Source organism: Lithobates pipiens, unplaced genomic scaffold, assembly GCF_037356315.1.
Source record: "Lithobates pipiens isolate NorthernLeopardFrog02 unplaced genomic scaffold, aLitPip1_a1.2 Scaffold_8, whole genome shotgun sequence".
In the NCBI taxonomy this organism is placed as follows: Eukaryota; Metazoa; Chordata; class Amphibia; order Anura; family Ranidae; genus Lithobates; species Lithobates pipiens.
Genome location: NW_027507903.1, coordinates 203008168 through 203028092, shown reverse-complemented (window position 1 = coordinate 203028092; position 19925 = coordinate 203008168). Strand labels below are relative to the sequence as shown.

The 19925-nt window shown below is 45.1% G+C and overlaps 1 protein-coding gene across 1 annotated transcript in view; it reads left to right on the top strand.

Moving 5' to 3' along the window:
• CPED1 (cadherin like and PC-esterase domain containing 1) overlaps window positions 1-19925 on the top strand; it is a 396971-nt gene that overhangs the window by 331951 nt on the left and 45095 nt on the right. The window contains exon 18 of the mRNA XM_077473332.1: window positions 4778-4998. Within this exon, the coding sequence (XP_077329458.1) occupies window positions 4778-4998 (221 nt within the window). The remainder of the gene's footprint in view (window positions 1-4777; window positions 4999-19925) is intronic.

Here is a 19925-nt window from a genome sequence, read left to right as displayed (position 1 = left end):
TAAAATATTCCCCAGTTATGATCACCTTCTCTGTGCTTCTGCACTACTCTACCAGAGCTGTTGCAAAATATCCACTGAGGACAACTTTTTCATTTCCACTTCATGCAACTCAACTAATTACTTTAGAGTAATAACAGTACCTCAGTAGTTAAAAAATTAGATGACTGTGTATACTAATCAGATAAAATATGTACAGTGTGTTAGGATGAAAGCAAGTGAAAGTGAGACACATAAAACTTCAAATGTGGCCAGTATAGTGGACTTATCATACAAAGGGTTTAGTGCTCTAGTTGTTACCTATTATGCCGCACACACATGACCGGACTTTCCAGCAGACTAGATCCGACGGTCTTCCTGACACACTTTTGGGGGAGTTCTGTCTGACTTTCCGAATGGACTTGGCCACACATGAACGGACTAAGTCGTTCAAAAGTCCGTTCATTTTGAACGTGATGACGTAAGACGGGACTAAAAAAGGAAGTTCAATAGCCAGTGGCCAATAGCTTCCCTTGCGTCGTATTTGGTCCATCGGACCAGCATACAGACAAACGGATTTCCCAATAAGAATTGAGTCCGTTGGACAGATTTGAAACATTCTATTTCTAGGTCCGTTGGATTTTTAAGATGAAAAAACGATCGGATTAGCCCACACACGATCGGATTGTCAAACGGACTGATTCCATTGGACCTAGTCTGCCGGAAAGTCCAGTCATGTGTACGCGATATCACTTTATTGTGGTGTGTTAAAGCTCATTGTGTTAAGACAGTCCATTGAAATACATGGGCTGCTAACTCACCCTAGCATGCTGAAAACTAGGCGTCATTTTTTTTTCTGTAGTACAACACACTGCAACGCACTACTGCACTACCATTCAAAATGAATTACACCACAATGTTATAAGGCATGTTATGTTATCACATGTTAGTATAACTTACTTCTCTGTGATTTGTAACTTGCTGCTCTGGGTAAGCAAAAGCTGTGTATGTTTTGATATGTTATGTTTGCAAATATGTGTTCTTTAAGAATTTGTTACTTGATATAAAAAAAAGAATTTTTTATGTGAATGTGCACCATCCCGTCTTGCTGTACAAACATTCTCATTGTAATGTATCTTTTTATATAATAAGCTTTTTAACTGCTGTGTTTCTATGCCTATGTTTTATGATCTATACCTAACAGCACATGATAGCATCAGGCAGTCAGGATATAGTACAATAGCAGATTACATTTCCCACAGGAGAAAATGCATTGTTGAGCACAGGATGTGAAAATGTTTAATCTATTTTTTTTATAAAAAGCTATAATGAAAGAGTCTAGCTGTAGTGTAAAGGTATGGCCATTGAATGTACCAGCTCATCTTACTACACTCTTGCACTTTAATTCTCGAAATGTATCAATTTCTGCCTAACAATAGTCACAAAATATTGTCAGAATTTGTATTAAGCCAGAATATTAAAGACTTAGTTATTAATTCCTAGACCTAGTCATTCATTCATTCATTCTTTATTACAATGTCATTTTGTGTTAGATACATGCTTTAAACCATTGGAACCAATCATGCAACCTCACAATAGTTACTGTGTGATGAGGAATACCAACAAACACAGAAATCCTCTAAAAATGCAGCACAATTATATACATTTACATAAAGTCTTATGTACTCTCGGAAAGCTGAACTACAGCAATATATTTTGCATACTTACAATGGGCCTTTTTGTGATACCTGATCGACACCTGTGAAAGCTGTAAATATAGTATTCTGAGCTATTACAGTGATGGCCACAATCTTCCAGGTGCATTGCAGCTGCCCTTCAGCATAGAAATCACAGGGGGTCACTTCCAAGATTGCCGTGGACAACATTCAGAGAACACTTTGCATTTTTCTCAATGAATGCAAAGCGTTCCCTGACAGGACAAGGTGGAGATTGTGATATCACTGCCTTTCTTCCCCACTTCATCCAATCAGAGAACATGGCCGGCCATGCTGAGCTAGTGACCACCTTTGGTTACCAAATAGCCTGCAGCATGCTCTGAGAAGTCAGTTAACCATTGGACAGGAACAGATGGAGATCAGTGGAGAGGACTGAGAGTTGGCTGTCTGTATGGAGCTCTAATTGATGATAGCTGATGCATACTCAAGGTGTCAATAACATTCAACATGGATTATTGAGCATAATTCTCAGGGCATATTGTTTTCTGTTAACACATACATGGACTGTCATTGGTGAGAAAACAGAAATTGTGAATTAAAGAAGTCTAAGGCCGCGTACACACGCGGGGACTGTTCGCTCAACTTTGTCCGCTGAACAGTGTTTCAGCGGACAGTCCGCTCATGTGTGGGCTTTCAGCGGACAGTTTCAGCGAACAGTCTGCTGAACAAGGTTTTTCGGAATTTCCGAAAAACTGTCCGCTGAAACCTTGTTTCAGCGAACAGTCCCCTCGTGTGTAGGCTTGTTCGTCAAACAAAGTTCTGCGCATGCTCAGAAAGAATTTATACGCCGAAGGTTGCATTGCAGTGTATAGGACGTCGTTTTCTAGTCCCGTCGTACGTGCCGTTCACGTCATCGCGCACGGTTTCAGCAAACTGTTCGTACGTCGTGTGTGGCCATGTCCGTCCATGCTAATTTTGAGCGGACTGTCCGCTGAAACTGTTTGACGAACAAAGTTGAGCGAACAGTCCCCGCGTGTGTACGCGGCCTAAGTCAAAGAGCAACTGTCAGGCCTTAGAGGCCTGAGATCCTCGTTCCTCACTAACCCCTGTGTGCTGATCTAGAACTGTGTAAGAGCCTTTCTGATCTATGGATATTTTGTTACAAATTAACTGAACTTAGACAAAAATATATAGTTCAAGTAGTCTGGAGAGCTGTTAAGAATTCTAATATTTAAAATGCATCTGTGACTGATACTATAATGTGTTGCTTTTGGAAAGGCTGGGAAGCTGCCAGACTCATAAGTGGTTACTAGTTTACTAGATTACTGGGGATGTTCCTTCTAACATACACTGAAATACCAATCTTATAAAGAAACTCTTTGTCAGAACATCATAGTTATTGTCTATTTAAATTAATATTAAATTCATTCAATTTATGCATGAAGAAATTTGCGCCAAGAAAATAAAAGAAAATATGAGCTGGAAACACAAAAATGATGATAAAATGTGCATATAAATATGTGCTGCACTGAAAACACCTTGCTCAATATCATAAACAAAAAGACAGATAATCAGTCATATTTATAAATATGAATCCAAATGTGCTTTAGTGTAAGTTTGTGAAAAGAGTCCAAAAACAGTCCAAAATCCCTTGTAAAATATAACAGCACTCGCTTTCCACATCTAGCCTCCACCGACCCCCTTTGGGTGATCTGTTACCTTTATTATTTGATCCTTACCACAAATGTCAAAATACGTTTCTCTTTAAATCCAAGGCCAGCACAGAGGTAAGTAAATAAAACATTAGACAGCTCACTAAAAGGATTTCTCAGCATGATTAAAGGCTAAACAGCAGGTAGATAGTCAGGCTCAGGTGCTCTTATACAATATACATCGGACCATAAGGCATAACTTGCCTTGCTCTGGGAACGCAAGACTGCACTCAACACTTTTCATAGCTAACAATTTCATTAGGGTTATGGAGTTGTAACTGTTCAGAAGTGTCTGATTGAGTTCTCATTGAAGGTATAACTCATATTACAGCTTGTGTATATATCCAAAAGACAGTAAATACAGAAAAAGTAGAGGACCCTGACATGCAAGTAGGGAAGGTCCTGTGCTGGGAAATGGACAGTCTCTGGAGTGTCAGTTTCCTAACAAGTTCAGAGGTGCATTGCAGGTCAATAAAAAAAATCGTTATGGAAGGAAAATTGCTCTGGGCAAGAATTTTAAATACTTGATTCTTCTGTGCATTTATTTCCAGTTTTTTTAAGGTTGGTGACAGGGACTCTTTATGCACTTTGCGGTTGCCATAATTCTTTAAACAGTGAAGTGATGGACACTTATTTCAGCACTGTTGTTTATAAACAACTGTGCAGATATAACCCTTTAGGTGGCCGGTGGGCTCATTAATGGCTGTGATGTGAACTGTCCTATGGCTCACATCACAGACACAGCATACAAAGCCAATCTGAGCAGCTCTGTACCTTTTGATCTCTGTGATGATTAATCACACCAATCACAGATGTAAATAACATGCCCCTTCTTTTAATGGTGGACTAATTCATTCATTAGTCCCAGATCACAGGCAGCAGCAGATATTTAAAGGATTCATTAATTGTGGGATTGTTTTTTTTTCTTCCTTTCCTCTTTTCTTTTCTCTTCTTTTTTTTATATAATATATTTTTATTGGACTTTTCCATCATAGAAACTTGCAAAAAGAAAAAAAAGAAACACAATTAACAACATGGAAATATGTAGTAAAGCTCATAGGTGCCGTAAAGTGGAACCTTTTGAGGGGGAGGGGGGACAGGATACCTGTCTTTGAAAGGTATCCTGTTCCCACTTCCAGGAGTCCTCGATGCAGCCCATGAGGTCACCGCAGGGCTCTCTCCTCTTTCCTCCACCTCGCCATTACCTGGCCAGTAGGAGAGAGGAGCAGGGCCTTGCGGATGTGCAGTAAGGTTCCCGGCATGAAGCCATAAGGCTACACTGCCGGGTTCCCTTACACGCAATGGCAGCGGCAGCTGCGGCGAAAGGATTCAATCTGAGAAACACTGTACATGTGATAATACATATATATTGATTTAGTAATGAACTGGTGTTAATTGCTTTTTTTTCCTTAGATTCTTTTCATTGGAGATTCCACCAATAGAGGGATGATGTATTATCTGATGGAAAGAATTAATGGATCACTACAGGAGTGGCAGAAAACACACAGTATCAAACTTTTTGATAACATAAATTATGGCAAAACAAATATTAGTTATTCATATTATCCACAATTTTGGATTGATGTCAAACAACGTCCAATATTTGAAGAAGCATTAGAACAGCTCATTGAAAGGTAAGGATTGTCAGTTATGAAGGTATTCTGTGCAATTAACACATAGGTGAAAAACCTATGATTGGGTATCTAAACATGGATTTGTACTCAGAGTCTTATAATGTATTGTTTTGGAAAAGGAAGGTCACCTGGTCAGTATGCCTAAAAGGGGGCATACCCAAGTATGAGTTTAAATGGAAGTAAAAATAAAAGAAAGAAAGGGAATGGGTGGGTAGGACACGTGAGCAAACGTTGACAGGGGAGGAAGAACGGAGTGCAGCCTGACTCCTCCTACAAACACAGCCTTACGGTCAGTCTTAAGCCGTGTACACACGTAGCGGACTGTCTGGCCAAATTAGTCCGTCAGACAATCCGACGGAAAGTCCGTCATACTTTCGAATGAACGGACTTGCCCACACACGGCACTTTTTGAGCGGACTAATACGGCGGACTAAGTCCGCCATACTATCCGCCCTACTTTTGAAATGAACGGACTCGCCCACACACGCGGAGGAAAGTCCGCTCATTTCGAGCGCGTCTCCAGGTAGGCGGGGCCCGCGAGGGAGACGTCGCTGACCCCGTCGCCTGGTATGGACTTAAAGGGGAACCCGAAGGCCGAAAAAAAATCGACGTTTGGGGGGGCGTGGCTCGGCGGCGTTCCGAGATGGCGGCGTAGTCCTGGAGCTCCTGTCCTCGAGGCCCAGCACACTGTAACCACGGCGGGGAAAAAACGCCAAAAGCACAGCGGTAAGCAGGGGCCACCACAGGGGATGTCGGCGGCTAGATCCCGCTCCCCTCCGGAGCAGCATACCCAGCCGAACAGGCAGATCCCGGACCTCTTCCGCGCGAGGCCTAGAGGCGGCTCGCAAGCCGCGGCCTCGAGTAGATCGCGCTCCCACAGCAGGAGCCCGCTACGCGCGAGGGCAGATCCTGAAGCCCGGGAACCGCAAATGCTGACAATTGAAGACCTAAGGAATGTAGCTGCCGACATCAAGGGCACGCTATCCGCTGCCATTGCGGATCTAAGGGAGGACATCCACTCTATGTCTGTCAGGGTGGAAGAAATTGAATCGGTCCAGGCCCGCCATGATGCCTCCCTGTGCCATGTTCAGCAGATTACTGAGTCCCACGCTATCCATCTAAGGGATATCAACAGGCACATGGAGGATCTGGACAATAGGGGGAGACGTCGGAACCTTAGGGTGAGAGGTCTCCCCGAATCTGTCGAACCTGACCGCCTTACTCAAGCTGTCACCCACATTTTCAATGATTTGCTGGAAAGACCCCTAGAGACTCCAGTGGCTTTTGAGCGCATTCACCGAGCGCTTCGTCCGAGGGGTAGAGATGCAGACCCCCCGAGAGACGCAGTATGTTGTCTGATAGACTTTCAGCTTAAAGAAGAGATTCTCCGCAAAGCCCGTGAGAGAAATCAGCTCATGTACAGGGGAGCCTCCATTAAAATTTTTCAGGACCTCTCCGGTATCACATTGCAACGCAGAAGGGAGCTAAGGCCCCTCCTGGAGGTTCTCCGGCGTAGAGAAATTCAGTACCGTTGGAGGTTCCCTTTTGGCCTGTCAGCCTCTCACCAGGGCCGTAGCGCAACCCTTAAGGTACCAGAGGATTTAGACCACTTCTGTGCAGCCCTGGATATTCCTGTTGTGGAACTTCCTGATTGGTACAGCGATTTCAAGCTCCCTTCTTTAATGAGAGTTTCTTCCATGGAAGGTCTGGAGGTAGCTGGTAATTTCCACCTGGGACGTCGGCGCAGAGACTTCCAACAGCCTCCCCCTCCTCGTTCGCCACGGAGGGTCTCGGACGCCCCACGGAATGGTAGTCCCACCGATTCTCCTGTTCACCGAAGGCCTAGACATAATTGATCAGGTACTCGGCGTGTTCTTACCCACATAACATGTTCTATTTGACCTGAGATTGTTCATCGATTTCTCTGAAACCATATGTTCCGCCTCAGAAGAAACTTACTTACCACTTGGCCACGTTGGTCTAGGCGGGTCTGGAGACCCCACGTTTGGTTTATCTCAACCCCACTCAGTGACCCTCTCTTTTTATGATAGACTTGGTTTCCTCATATAGGCTAGCATCTACCAACGCAAACCTCTGGTCCCTCTTCAAGCTGACTCTATGTCCATATGTTAATTTGACTTCCACAGACACTTTTGCAGAGGTTCCCCCCTCCATAGCACAGATTGACTGCTGTAGAAACCACTTAACACAAAGACTCTCCGTTAGAGGGAGAAGAAGGGGAATTCTGTGCCCCCTAGATGCCACAGCTCTTTCCCTCCTCCACTATGTTATTCTCTTCTTGCTCACCTCTCCTGTCTCCTTTGCCTATACCCTCTCCTCATCGTGTCTTTTAAACCTCTGCCTACTTTTTCCTCCTCTTTCAACCTCTTGCTTGTTTCCTCTGTCTTTGGTTGATGGTTCTTGGCAGCTTGAGCCGTAACCAAACTGTTATATTATACACCATTGGCTCTGTTTTCTATTGCAGCCCAGCTCACAATGAAGAGTTTGATCGCTAGATAGCACTCGGGGGGAAGGAATCTGGCTCAGTATGCCTGAGGGTGAGTCCCCCCCCTGTTCGGAGGTTTCCCAAATTGTGGAGAACATTTCCCAGGTATTTTATCTTCTATGCTACACATGTGGGCCCAAGCCCGTGTTTCACCTGACACATCAGGCAATTTGGTTTCATAGGTTCCAATAAGGGTTGTGAGATAGACAACTTGCACAGATTCCTTCCCCTCACATTTGTTGGTTTCGTTCTTCTTTCATTTTGCCCTGTGATATGGGTACTAGAACATTGGTTCCAACGTTATGGTTTCATTACTCTGTTTTGTGTTTTTTTTTCTTTTTTTTTTATGCAAATTGTATCTTTCTTGTTGATAAACTCATTGGTACCGACAAGGTGATTGTTTGCTCAATTTAAAATCTTGCCATACCCTAGTGATATCTTAATATATGTTATTTAAGCTGTTATGCCCGGTACCATGACTTTGCATTACCCTTCCTCTGATTATCCCTTCTGCGTGATAGTCTTACTCAACCAGGTAACAGGTGACTGCGCTCCTGAATTAAGCCGTTCCCGGTGAAGGGTGCAAACTCTGAATCCCAGGCATTTTGTACACCTTAGGAATTTTTACCTTCCACTAGATGACACCCTTCCACGTTCTACCCTAAGCACACCGTTTGTTTATGTGCGTTCTTATGGACGCACATGCCCTATAATATCTAGTTTAACCTAGGGTGGGCTACTCCTCCCCTCTAGCTGTTGCTTCTAATAAAGTAGTCTTCCTTCTAACTCTTCTGTAGGGGATGCATATGATAGGGTGATAGAGTTGCTTGTGGCCCCTCTTCCCCCATCTTGACTTTCCATCTGTTATATATGTCACCCCGCCTCCCATGTATCACTACCGGCCTTATTAGGACCCAGAGCTCGTCTCCCCTCGAGTTACCCCGTCCGCCACCCCCACACAACGGACGCTGGTAGTCCCTGTTGACCACGCCGAATTTGGACTCTTTGAGAAGGTTGACGAGCTCAACCTACTCTTCGGCTTGATCCTTGTCTCCCCTCTCCCCATTCCGTAGAGACCCATCTATCCAGGCCAACACCCTTCCCCCCCCTTCCTCTCTTTTCCACCTCTCCTTTTTTTTTTTTTTTTTTTTTTTTTTTGTGTGTGTCTTTGCTTGGTTATTTGTTGTTGTCTATCCTCTTCTCAGTTCCCCTACTGACAATGCCTGCTCCCACTCCACGTCAACAGTGCAATAGACTAAAACTAGTTTCTCTGAATGTGAAAGGGCTTAATGTCCCGGAGAAACGCACTCAAGTGCTCTCCCTTATGCGATCTTTGCAGGCAGACGTCGTCTTCCTGCAAGAAACTCATTTTTGCTCTAAGTCGATCCCGAAATTATTCAGTCCTAGATTCCCCATTTGCTACCATGCCACTTCCCCCACCTCGAAATGCAAGGGGGTATCCATCCTCCTTGCTAAGGATTCCCCCATTCAAATAACAGACACACTAGCTGATGAACAAGGTAGATTCATCTTCATCAAGGGTACATTTAGAAATAGGAACATTACACTTGCTAATCTTTACAGTCCTAATTCTGCACAAGTGTCTTTCTTCCGTGAGACGATAAACAGACTATCCGACTTTCAAGCAGGCCTTTTGATCCTAGGCGGGGATTTTAATGTTCCACTTGATCCTCTCATTGATACGTCTTCCGGCACCTCCAGCATCCCTTTCAGAGCAATTAAGCAAATTAAGAAATGTTTTCAAGAGGCGTTCCTTCATGACACTTGGCGCTTACTCTTCCCAAAAGAAAAAGATTTTACGTTCTTCTCTATTCCCCATAATAGATATTCGCGCCTAGATTACATTATGGTTTCTCAACAAGATCTCCATCATCTAACGAGAGCTACCATAGAACCCATGACAATCTCGGACCATCATCCTGTCACCACAACTCTCTCATTTCCCGACAAGCTGACTCGCTCTAATATATGGCGACTGGACGCAAGCATTCTGACGGATAAGATTAGGGAGATGGAAATTAGAGATTGCTTAAGACATTTCTTTCACGAGAACGATACACCCGACACGTCTTCCCAACTGCAATGGGAGGCCCACAAATGCGTAGTGAGGGGAAAAATGATTGCTATTACTGCCGCAATGCGTAAAGAGAAGCAAGCTAGAATGACAGCTCTATTGGCCAAACTTAGAAAATTAGAGGCGCAACACAAACGTTCCCTTGCCCTAGATACTCTGGCTGAATTGACAGAAACCCGTACTTGCATCCAGGAAGAGCTAAATCGCCACACCAAAAAGAAATACATCTTAACCCAGAAGCTCTTTTATGAATCGGGCAATAAACCAGGCCACCTACTGGCGCAAGCTTTGCGGGCACAAAGGGTCAAGAACACAGTACACCAAATCCGATCTCCAACGGGTGATATACATGAATCAAACCCCGCAATTGCGCGTGAATTCGAAAAAATATTACGCGTCCCTTTATAACTTACACGGGCATTCCTCACATACTCAAGATACACAACAGAGGCAGCAAAACTTTAAAAAATACCTAGAAAATTTACCAGTAGGAAAAATCTCGAAAGACACTTCTGAGGCCCTGGAAGCCCCGATTTCCCCCACAGAATGGGTAAAGGCAGTGAAACAATTGAAGCCAGGTAAAAGTCCTGGGCCGGACGGTCTGACGGCAGCTTACTATAACATTTTTATGGAAACTCTCCAGACCCCTTTTTTAAAGGCATTCAACACCCCCCATCTCTCTAGATCTCTCTCGAAAGGGCTTCTTGAAGCACATATTACGATCATACCTAAGCCGGACAAAGATACTACTAACGTGAGCAGTTATAGACCCATATCCCTCCTAAATGTGGACATCAAGATCTTTTCTAAAATTTTAGCTAACAGGCTCCTTCCACTTCTTCCCTCGTTAATTTCCACTGACCAAGTGGGTTTTGTCCCTGGCCGTGAGGCGAGGGACAATACAATTAAGGCTATTAACCTACACCATTTAATTACTAAATCAGGGCAGAAAGCCATGTTTCTTTCCTTGGATGCGGAGAAGGCGTTTGACAGAGTTGCATGGGACTACATGGAAGCGGTGCTATTAAACTTGGGCTTGGGTCCCCATATGCTCAATCTGATCATGTCCCTGTACTCAATCCCAACTGCTAGGGTCAGGGTCAATAATACTCTGTCAGACGCCTTCTCCATCCTGAACGGCACGAGACAGGGCTGCCCTCTTTCCCCAATTTTATACATATTGACATTGGAGCCCCTCTTACAAAAAATTAGACTCAATCCAGATATTAAAGGAGTACGATCCCCTTATAGAGAATTTAAATATGCTGCTTTTGCAGACGATATTCTTCTTTTCATTTCTGAACCCGTGACATCCATACCAGTGGTCCTCAAAGAATTCGAGTACTTTCAGTCGATAGCTAATCTTAAAATCAACTACAATAAGTCTTATGCTTTGAACATCTCTCTACATAAAAAGACGAAAGACCAATGCGAACTTAACTTCCCCTTTCACTGGAAAAGTGACTGTATCCCTTATCTGGGAATTAATCTCCCATCGGACCTGTCTGAATTATATACTAAAAACCACCTACCCCTACTGTGTAAATTAACAGACGATCTTGTCAGATGGAATAGACCCACGTTTTCATGGTTCGGCAGGGCCGCCATTCTAAAGATGAATGTGCTACCCAGATTGCTATATGTGCTTCAAGCTATCCCTATACAACTGCCTAGCTCCTTTTTTAAGTCCTATAGGAATATATGCACCAAATTCTTGTGGGGGGGAAAAAACTCAAGAATCAACTTCAGACATCTCACCTATCCGAAACATTTAGGGGGGATCAGCCTCCCCGATATTTACAATTACTATAGGGCGATCCATTTAACTAGAATAGCGGATTGGAATCTTCATAGTCAATACAAGGACTGGATCCCATTGGAAGCTTCCTTTACCAATCTCTCTCTAGCCACTATCCCGTGGCTAGAGCAGACCCACATCCCGCCGGAACTATACCAACATCCACTAATAGGCCCTACCCTATTGTGCTTTAAGCAAATTTGCTCCCAAACAAAGCTATCGTCGGTGACAGGCCCCCTTACGCCACTCAGGCTCAACCCTAACTTTCCCCCGGGGATGTCTTCCCAATTCCTCGCAGACAGCTGGTCGAAAAATTTTGTTCAGGCCTTTCACTTCTTCGACGCGGGTAAACTACGTACGACCCAAGACATTGCGACTCAAATGGATAAAGTGCCCATACATCCCTTGTCTTATTTGCTGATTGTACACTTCCTGAAATCGATAGGCAAAGATTCGGTTTGCTCTAGACCTCTCACCACATTTGAAAAACTATGCACTCAAAACACCCCACAGCGGCACCTTATCGCCATCACACACAACCTCCTATTCGAAGATATACGTCCCAGTTCGAGTAAGCCCTGCCGGAAATGGGAAGAGGATCTTTCTATAACGGTGACGGATGATCAATGGGAACACATATTTAAGCATATACACTCAGGTTCACTCAATGTGAACACGCAAGAAAACGGGTTCAAGATTCAGGTTCGGTGGTATCGCACGCCCGCTCTCATTAAAAAATTTTACCCTTTGGCCTCTGACACCTGCTGGAGATGCCGGAACGACATTGGAACATTTCTGCACATTTGGTGGGAGTGTCCGTTGATTCAGGCTTTCTGGAAAGATATTTGTCAAATTACTTCCCAGGTGACGACATACCAGATAGACGCAACTCCAGCCCAATGTTTGCTTCACCTGACACCTCTAGCACATCGCACATACCATAAATCACTGGCAATGTTTATGCTTAATGCTGCGAAACAATGCATTCCCATACTATGGGGTTCCCCTAGGGTTCCCACACTGAAAGACTGGTTTAATAGGATCAACAAAATTGCCGATATGGAAGAACTGATTCACATCTCCAGAGATACAACTCAAAAATGTAACATGATCTGGTCCTGCTGGAAACATTTCACTTCCACCCCAAGATACACTGAAGTTATGGCACCAACAAGAATATAATTAGGTTCCATTTCTTGGTTTATTTCACGAACATATTAAAGCAGCCTCTGAGTTGGGGGAAGTGGCAGAAATGATGGTGTAGCAGAAAGCGACATTCTCCTCCACACTTTAAGGTTGTAACATCCTACTCTTATATGTTTGCCCCTGAGTGCGTGCAGGCTTCCCCCTCCCCCCCCCCTTTTTTTTTTTTTTTTTTTCTCTCCCCTTTCTCTCTTTCCTTTTCTCCCCTCTTCCACCTCCAATCCTTTGCCTACCCCCTCCCTCCACCTATCCCACACTTAGTCATTCCTGAGAATATGGAAACGTGCATCTCACTGTGTAAAATACGGAAACCGGATACATTTCTATATTAAGTACGTCTGAAGAACTCTAAGGTGATAGCTTATCAGGAGTAGTTTAGGTAGTGTACTCTATACCATGATACTATTTACTCTTTACCTGTCACCATTAGACCGGGCTTCTTTGAAAGTTGTCTGGGGAAGATATTCCAACTACGTAAAGAGATTAGACTTACCCCTCCCCGAGTACCACACACGATCTGGCTACACCGCACCTACTAAGTAATTGAGGTCTGTTCTTTTTTTTTTCTCGATTGTGCATGTAAGTGTTCATTTGTTAACTTTGATAACTGTTCATGTTATTTGTTGCTTTACGGCCTCTAGATATGTGTTTCCGTAAGATATGATGGAATGTCCTGTACGTTCTTGTATGCCTATGTTTCTTCCCTTGTTTCCCCCAATAAAATGTTTTAAAAAAAAAAAAAAAAAAAATCGACGTTTGGGGTCCCCCCCAAGTCCACAACAGACCCTTGTCCGAGCACGCTACCCGGCCGGCCAGGAAATGGGGGCTAGCGAGCGCCCCCCCCTCCTGAGCCGTACCAGGCCGCGTGCCCTCAACATGGGGGGTGCCTTGGGGAAAGGGGGGCCGCGCGGCCCCCCCACCCCAAAGCACCTTGTCCCCATGTTGATGAGGACAAGGGCCTCTTCTCGACAACCCTGGCCGTTGGTTGTCGGGGTCTGCGGGCGGGGGGCTTATCGGAATCCGGGAGCCCCCTTTAATAAGGGGGCCCCCGGATACCGGCCCCCCACCCTATGTGAATGAGTATGGGGTACAATGTACCCCTACCCATTCACCTGTGAAAAAAAGTACAAAAAAAACACAACACAGGGTTAAAATATTTTATTGCACAGCTCCGGGGGTCTTCCGTCTTCGGGGGTCTTCTCGCCGGACTCCTCCACTATCTTCTTGTAGCTCTTTTGCTAGCGGAGGAGTCCGGCTTTCTTCCTCGGCGCTGGCCTCTTCTCCCGACTTTGGGGGTCTTGTCCCCCTCTTCGGTTCTTCTGCCGGGCCACCGCGCCTTCTTATAGCTCTTTTACAGGCGGTGGCCCGGTCTTCTGTCGCCGCCGTCGCCGCCGCCTTCCGTTCTTCTTCTTCTTCTTCTTCTTCTTCTCCAGGAGATGTTGCCTCGACGCTCTCTCCGGCCGGAATGCCAGGGACGCGCTCCGCTGCCACTTATATAGGGACAATGGGGCGGTGTCACATGGCTTTATGTCACATGGGTTGGTCACATGGGTTGATGTCACATGGGGACTATGACATCGTAAGGGGGCGGGGTCACCATGTGACCAACCCATGTGACATAAAGCCATGTGACACCGCCCCATTGTCCCTATATAAGTGGCAGCGGAGCGCGTCCCTGGCATTCCGGCCGGAGAGAGCGTCGAGGCAACATCTCCTGGAGAAGAAGAAGAAGAACGGAAGGCGGCCTGGTACGGCTCAGGAGGGGGGGGGGGGCGCTCGCTCGCCCCCCTTTCCTGGCAGGCCGGGTAGCGTGCTCGGACAAGGGTCTGTTGTGGACTTGGGGGGGACCCCCACGCCGATTTTTTTCGGCGTTGGGGGTTCCCCTTTAAGTCCATACCAGGCGGCGGGGCCAGCGACGTCTCCGTCGCGGGCCCCGCCTACCTGGATACCCGCTCGAAATGAGCGGACTTTTCTCCGGGCGGGAAAAGTCCGCTCATTTCAAAAGTACCGCGGACTGGCACACACACGGGCGGATTGTCCGCCGAAATGCGAGTCCAGCGGACAGTATTTCCAACATTCCGAAATACTTAGTCCGCCAGACTGCACGCTGAAAAAGTCCGCTGAAGCCCACACACGAGCGGACTGTCCGCTGAAATGTGTTTCGGCGGACTAAGTAGGCCAGACAGTCCGCCCGTGTGTACGCGGCTTTACACTTGTACTCTGAGTCTTCTAATGGATTGTTTTAGAATAGGAAGGAAACTGAGAACTGACCTGGGGTGTGCCGTTGTCACGTGGTCAGTAAAAGGGGGCAAAAATAAGGACAGTAGGATGAAGCTTTCAACAGAATTATTGAAATCTGAATGTAACGTTTAATCAGTCAAATTAGCAAAAGCTTGTGACATGTCAACCAGTGGATCCGGGATGTATATGGAGAAGCATGATGAAATTCACCCGCCTAATTTTTTAATCACATGAACAGGGACCCCTTGGCGAGAAGCAGTGGAAGCTGCTCCTATTCTGAAAGAATGGCCAGAATATGCTTTGACAGTAGGGTGTGGCAATGTTGCATGAACTGAGCTGTAGAGAGGGGAACACTAGGGAATGGCAACAGTGGACTATCCCTGGGCTTGTCCATTGTTGCTCTCACGAGCTGGTTTAAGACCAATACCGGGTACCAAGCATTACTGGTCTCGAAGAATCTGATGTCAGTGCCGACTCCCATTTTCTGTGTCTTGCAAACATGCAGACAAAATTGGTAGTGGTCAGGGTTGCTACCTAGCTTAGCACCTGACTAGCTGATTAGCCAAAAGTATACAGCACCCTGTCCCAGTACGTGTAAACTCCCCAGGCCTCAGGAAACCATAAAAGACCAGATACATGGCTGCCTTAAGTACTAAGCTAGGTAGCAACCCGAAAGGAGACCTGGTGAGTATATTGGACATGTCCCGAATATGTGTCCCATGATGGGAAGTCTGCTAACCACAGTAGGAGGGCACGGGCTACTCTTCTGAATCCCTTTAAGGATAGCCTTAATGGGGTGTGCTGAAAATATAGATGGCCTATTGGGGTCCTGTAAAGACAAAACGTGCTGTATACCCGCCAGATAAGTTTTGATGGTGCTGTGGGCCAGTTTAAGCTGAGAGTGGCAAAAGGCAGTGAAAACCAATAGATACTGAATGCTGTAGCCATCACCCTAGGATACCGTGACTGGAAGGCCTGGACAACATTCCAGGCTGTGACATAAGCCTTCCTGTCATTCACAGAAAAGGATTTGTCAATCAAGGCTGCCTTGTCAGCCCAATGGGTATCTAGTCCATCATTCGTTGAAGGAAATGTGGGGATGGCGTGATGCAAGCATCTGCGTCTGGGACCTGCCGGAAAAACAGTGGGTAGTTAAAACGGTACAGAGCATCCGCCGCTATATTCTCTACACCATTGATGAACCTGTAGTTTATGTGGAAGTTAAATTGAAGGGACAGCCAAATAAGCCTATGTACAAAACACATGATAACTAAAGATCTGGATCTGCCTTTGGTGATAATTTCTGATGTAGCCTGATTATCTGTGGAAAAAAACATAGTCTGACCTGCTCACATATGCCCTCACCCCTGTGCTGCCACAACTATGGGGTAGATTTCGAACTAAGCTGATGTTTCTGTAAACCCTGGAATAGTCAAAACCTCATGACCAAGGCCCTGCCAGCCAGTGTGAGTCAAATAGCCTTTTGTGGCCGCAGCATCTGTTGAGATTTGAGGGGAAAACCCTGACTCTGCGGGGATAAACGTGGTGACACCATTCTAATGTTGGAGGAACTCGTCCCACATGTGTAAATCCGATAGAGCTGAAGGATCTAGTTTAACATGAGAATCAGAGTTGGGAAATGAGGATAAGGAAGCAAATAACCTAGAAATAAATGCCCTGCCCTGGGGAATGATCCTCATCGCAAAATTCAGCATACCCAGAGACTGTAACTCAAGCCTGGTACAGACTTGGGAGATTATAAATGCATGTATATGATCTCTGATCCTTACTAACTTGTCTGTAGGAAGACTGGCCTGCATGGACTGAGTATCAAGCGTGATCCCCAGGAACATAATTTTAGTAACCGGCCTTCCATCTTCTTAACTGCCAGTGGGATGTCAAGAAAAATTACGTCAGTTTCTGTAGGTCGGCGGGGGCCTGTTTACAACTCTCAATGAGGAGAAAATTATCTAAACAGTGCTTGTCGAAAGAATCAAACAGCCAAGGGATACTTTTATAGCCAAAGGTAAAACTCCTTCCACTTAACTCCATGCCACTGCCGGAATGATGGCAGAATTGGAAGAAGTTTAAAAGCGTCCGCTATGTCACCTTTGGACAGCCAAGCGCTCTCGTCCATCCCAATGATATGTTGTATCACCTGATCCACTGACGCATATTTAAGTGAGAACTCCTCTGATGGAATCAAAGAGTTAAGGCTAGGTACATGCGAACAATGAGGGTCTGACAAGTCGTAAATTAACCGTAATTTATTAGAAAACTTCCCTTTGACAAGACCCAGGGGGTTGACCCTCCAAACCTGGAAGGGCGGTGTTGAAAAAGGACCGATGGCAAAGCCCTTCTCAAGTTCAGACTGAAGCAACAAATCCACCGCCTACATTGGTGGAAGATCATCTCAGATTCTCACACTCAAAAGTCCCTAGTGGCAAAGAAACAAGCCCAGCGTGGAACCTCTCTGTGAAACCTTCTACCAAAAATTTGCTCAACGGTGACGGAGGTGACGAGGTGACGGATGGGTGGCTAAACAAGCCTGTAAAAAAGTTCTGTCTCAGTGAACAGGCCGACTTAGGGTGAGTTCTGAAACAACCAGTACAGATATGTAAAAGACGGCGCTGGCTATAGTTGCACGTACCATAGTTGAAATTGTTACAAATCTGAGATTTATCTAAAAAATGTATGGGCCGGCCTAATTTGTCAAAAGGTGCAGGATGGACTGGGCCTGGGAGGGAAATACCTGAAGCCCTGGACGTACCTGGTAGCGCGGGAAGTTCCTAATTGGGGCACCAGTAAGCATTGAGTGGATGATTGGCAAGTCACGCAAACTGGTGACCTAAGCCCAGTGAAATGCCAGCAAAACAATTCCGTGTCTATATTACTCCAGACCATCACCACTCGGTATTGATAAAAACAGGCTGCGTCCCTGGCAGAAAATGAAAGATGATAGACTTTGACGAATTTAATCCCCCATACTTCTGACCTAACTCTACCACTGTATAAAGGTAAAGGTCCAGCTCTTCCCTCCTTAATGGACTCACAGAGCAAATGATGTCTCTGAACAAACTAAAAGCCAGGACAAACTCTGGGATAGAGCTTGTGATTAAGCCAATGATCTCTGGTCTTTACTACCACCGAAACATCACCACAAGCATACGATCTATTATCGGCTACATCATGGGCAGCTATTAACAGGGATGCCAAATTAACATCTTTGCTCTTCAAAATGTCTTTTTTGATGTTCCAAGGAATAAAATGTGCCGGTACCAAGGGGGTCCCAGAACTTGCTGACGCCCCTGGAATGGTAGAAGCTCCTGGAGCTAGTTTCGGCTGACTCTCCAACACCTCAACCCTGGCATGCAATTCCTGACAGGAAGTTGCCAGGAAACTCAGTGTAGTGTGAATTTGTGAGAGGGAAGAGGCAAAAGTCCGCAGGTTAACTTGCTCCACACTAGAGCCTGAAGCACAGGTAAATAGCAAGCTGAACAGCTTAGCTTTGCGCGCCGAAGCAGGGTACGAAATAAATACCCCTTCGCTGCAGCTCTTCCATGAGTCTTGGGTCCAGGTTCTTAGGGAGGGCATACTACCTTGTTCCGAACCGCTAGCCAGAGAAGGAGGGATGGATGCAAAGTCCTCAATGCCTGCTACTAGTGACATGACCTGCATAAACTGAGAACAATACTGACATAAGCCAAGGAATGTAAATTAACCGTACCCATCACCTACATTTGAGCAATTGGATATCCCCCTCTCTCTTTTTTTTTTTTTCGACAGTGACTGTGAAATGACGAAAAATGTTTGTGCAGGACTGAAAACATGTCAGTCTCGGGAATTTACAAGGCCGAATTAATTACCTGAGGCGTATCAGGCAAATTAAAATGTAAACTCCGGCGTTTGAACCTGAAAATGTGTCAGGCTACTGACATGAGTAGTAAAACGTCAAACGTAAAATAGATCTTAACGTAAATCATACGTGAAACGGATGAGGAGACTTGCCACCGCACAAGCCAATTAGAAACAGCAATCTCAATCCGTACGTAACTATAGATGTGATAGGTAATACTGCAATGGTGATGCCATGACCCAATTGTGAAGATGTGATGCAAAATGTGACAATAGAAAATTTACATGGAAACCCAAACGCAGAGAAGTATATGTAGTAATTACTAACGTGTCTGTTTCGTGACTTTCCCTGAAGCAAAGCAGGCAACCCAAAAGTGAACTCAAGCCTATGGGGCCTGAACCATGCCCAGCCAAATGATATAAGTAGTGAATCGTGTCTGCTTGAGAAAGTTAGTAACATAAGCTGCATGAGAAACAGGAGGAGACTTGTCACCGTACAAGCCAGTTAGAAACGATCACCTCAATCTGTTGGTACCCATAAACATGAAAAAAACATAAAATACCAACCTGAAATGGACTGCAACTGGGAAAAAATAAAAATAAACTGTGTGAAATCTGTTGAAACGTAGAAACCACTACTACGGAAAAGGAAAACTAATATACAAAAGTTACCACTCAGAACAATGCGTATCTACCAATGAGTCAGGTGTGAATAATGAAAATTAAAAAACTACCCATGAAAATCGTGTATGAGGAAAACAAATAATACCTACCTGAAATGGACTGAAAACCACAAAGTATGAAAACTTTGTGACTCCTGTAGATGTGTAGAAATACCAACTATAGAAAAGGAACGTAAGCATACAAAAGCTACCACTCAGGGTAAATGTGCAAAGAACGTGAAGTTTAGGCTAGAAAAAGATTCCTCTATACCAGCTTTTTATATTTTTTATTATTATATTTATTATTATTATTATTATTTTTAAACATACCCTGGTCACAGAGAAGTGGGTGCATGGTGTGCTAGGTAAGGATGGTTTGTGTAACCATGCATGCACAGTGACCCCCTTGAGCCAGTGTGGGATGCTCCAGAACTGATCACTGGGGGGACCCCTGCTTGAGCCACTACTGGAATAAACATGATGGGGTGCAGACTGCAGGCTGCTCCTGAGCCGTGCCCCGCTGGTAGCTATCCTATGATCTAATGATAGGCCACAATGTATGGTTTT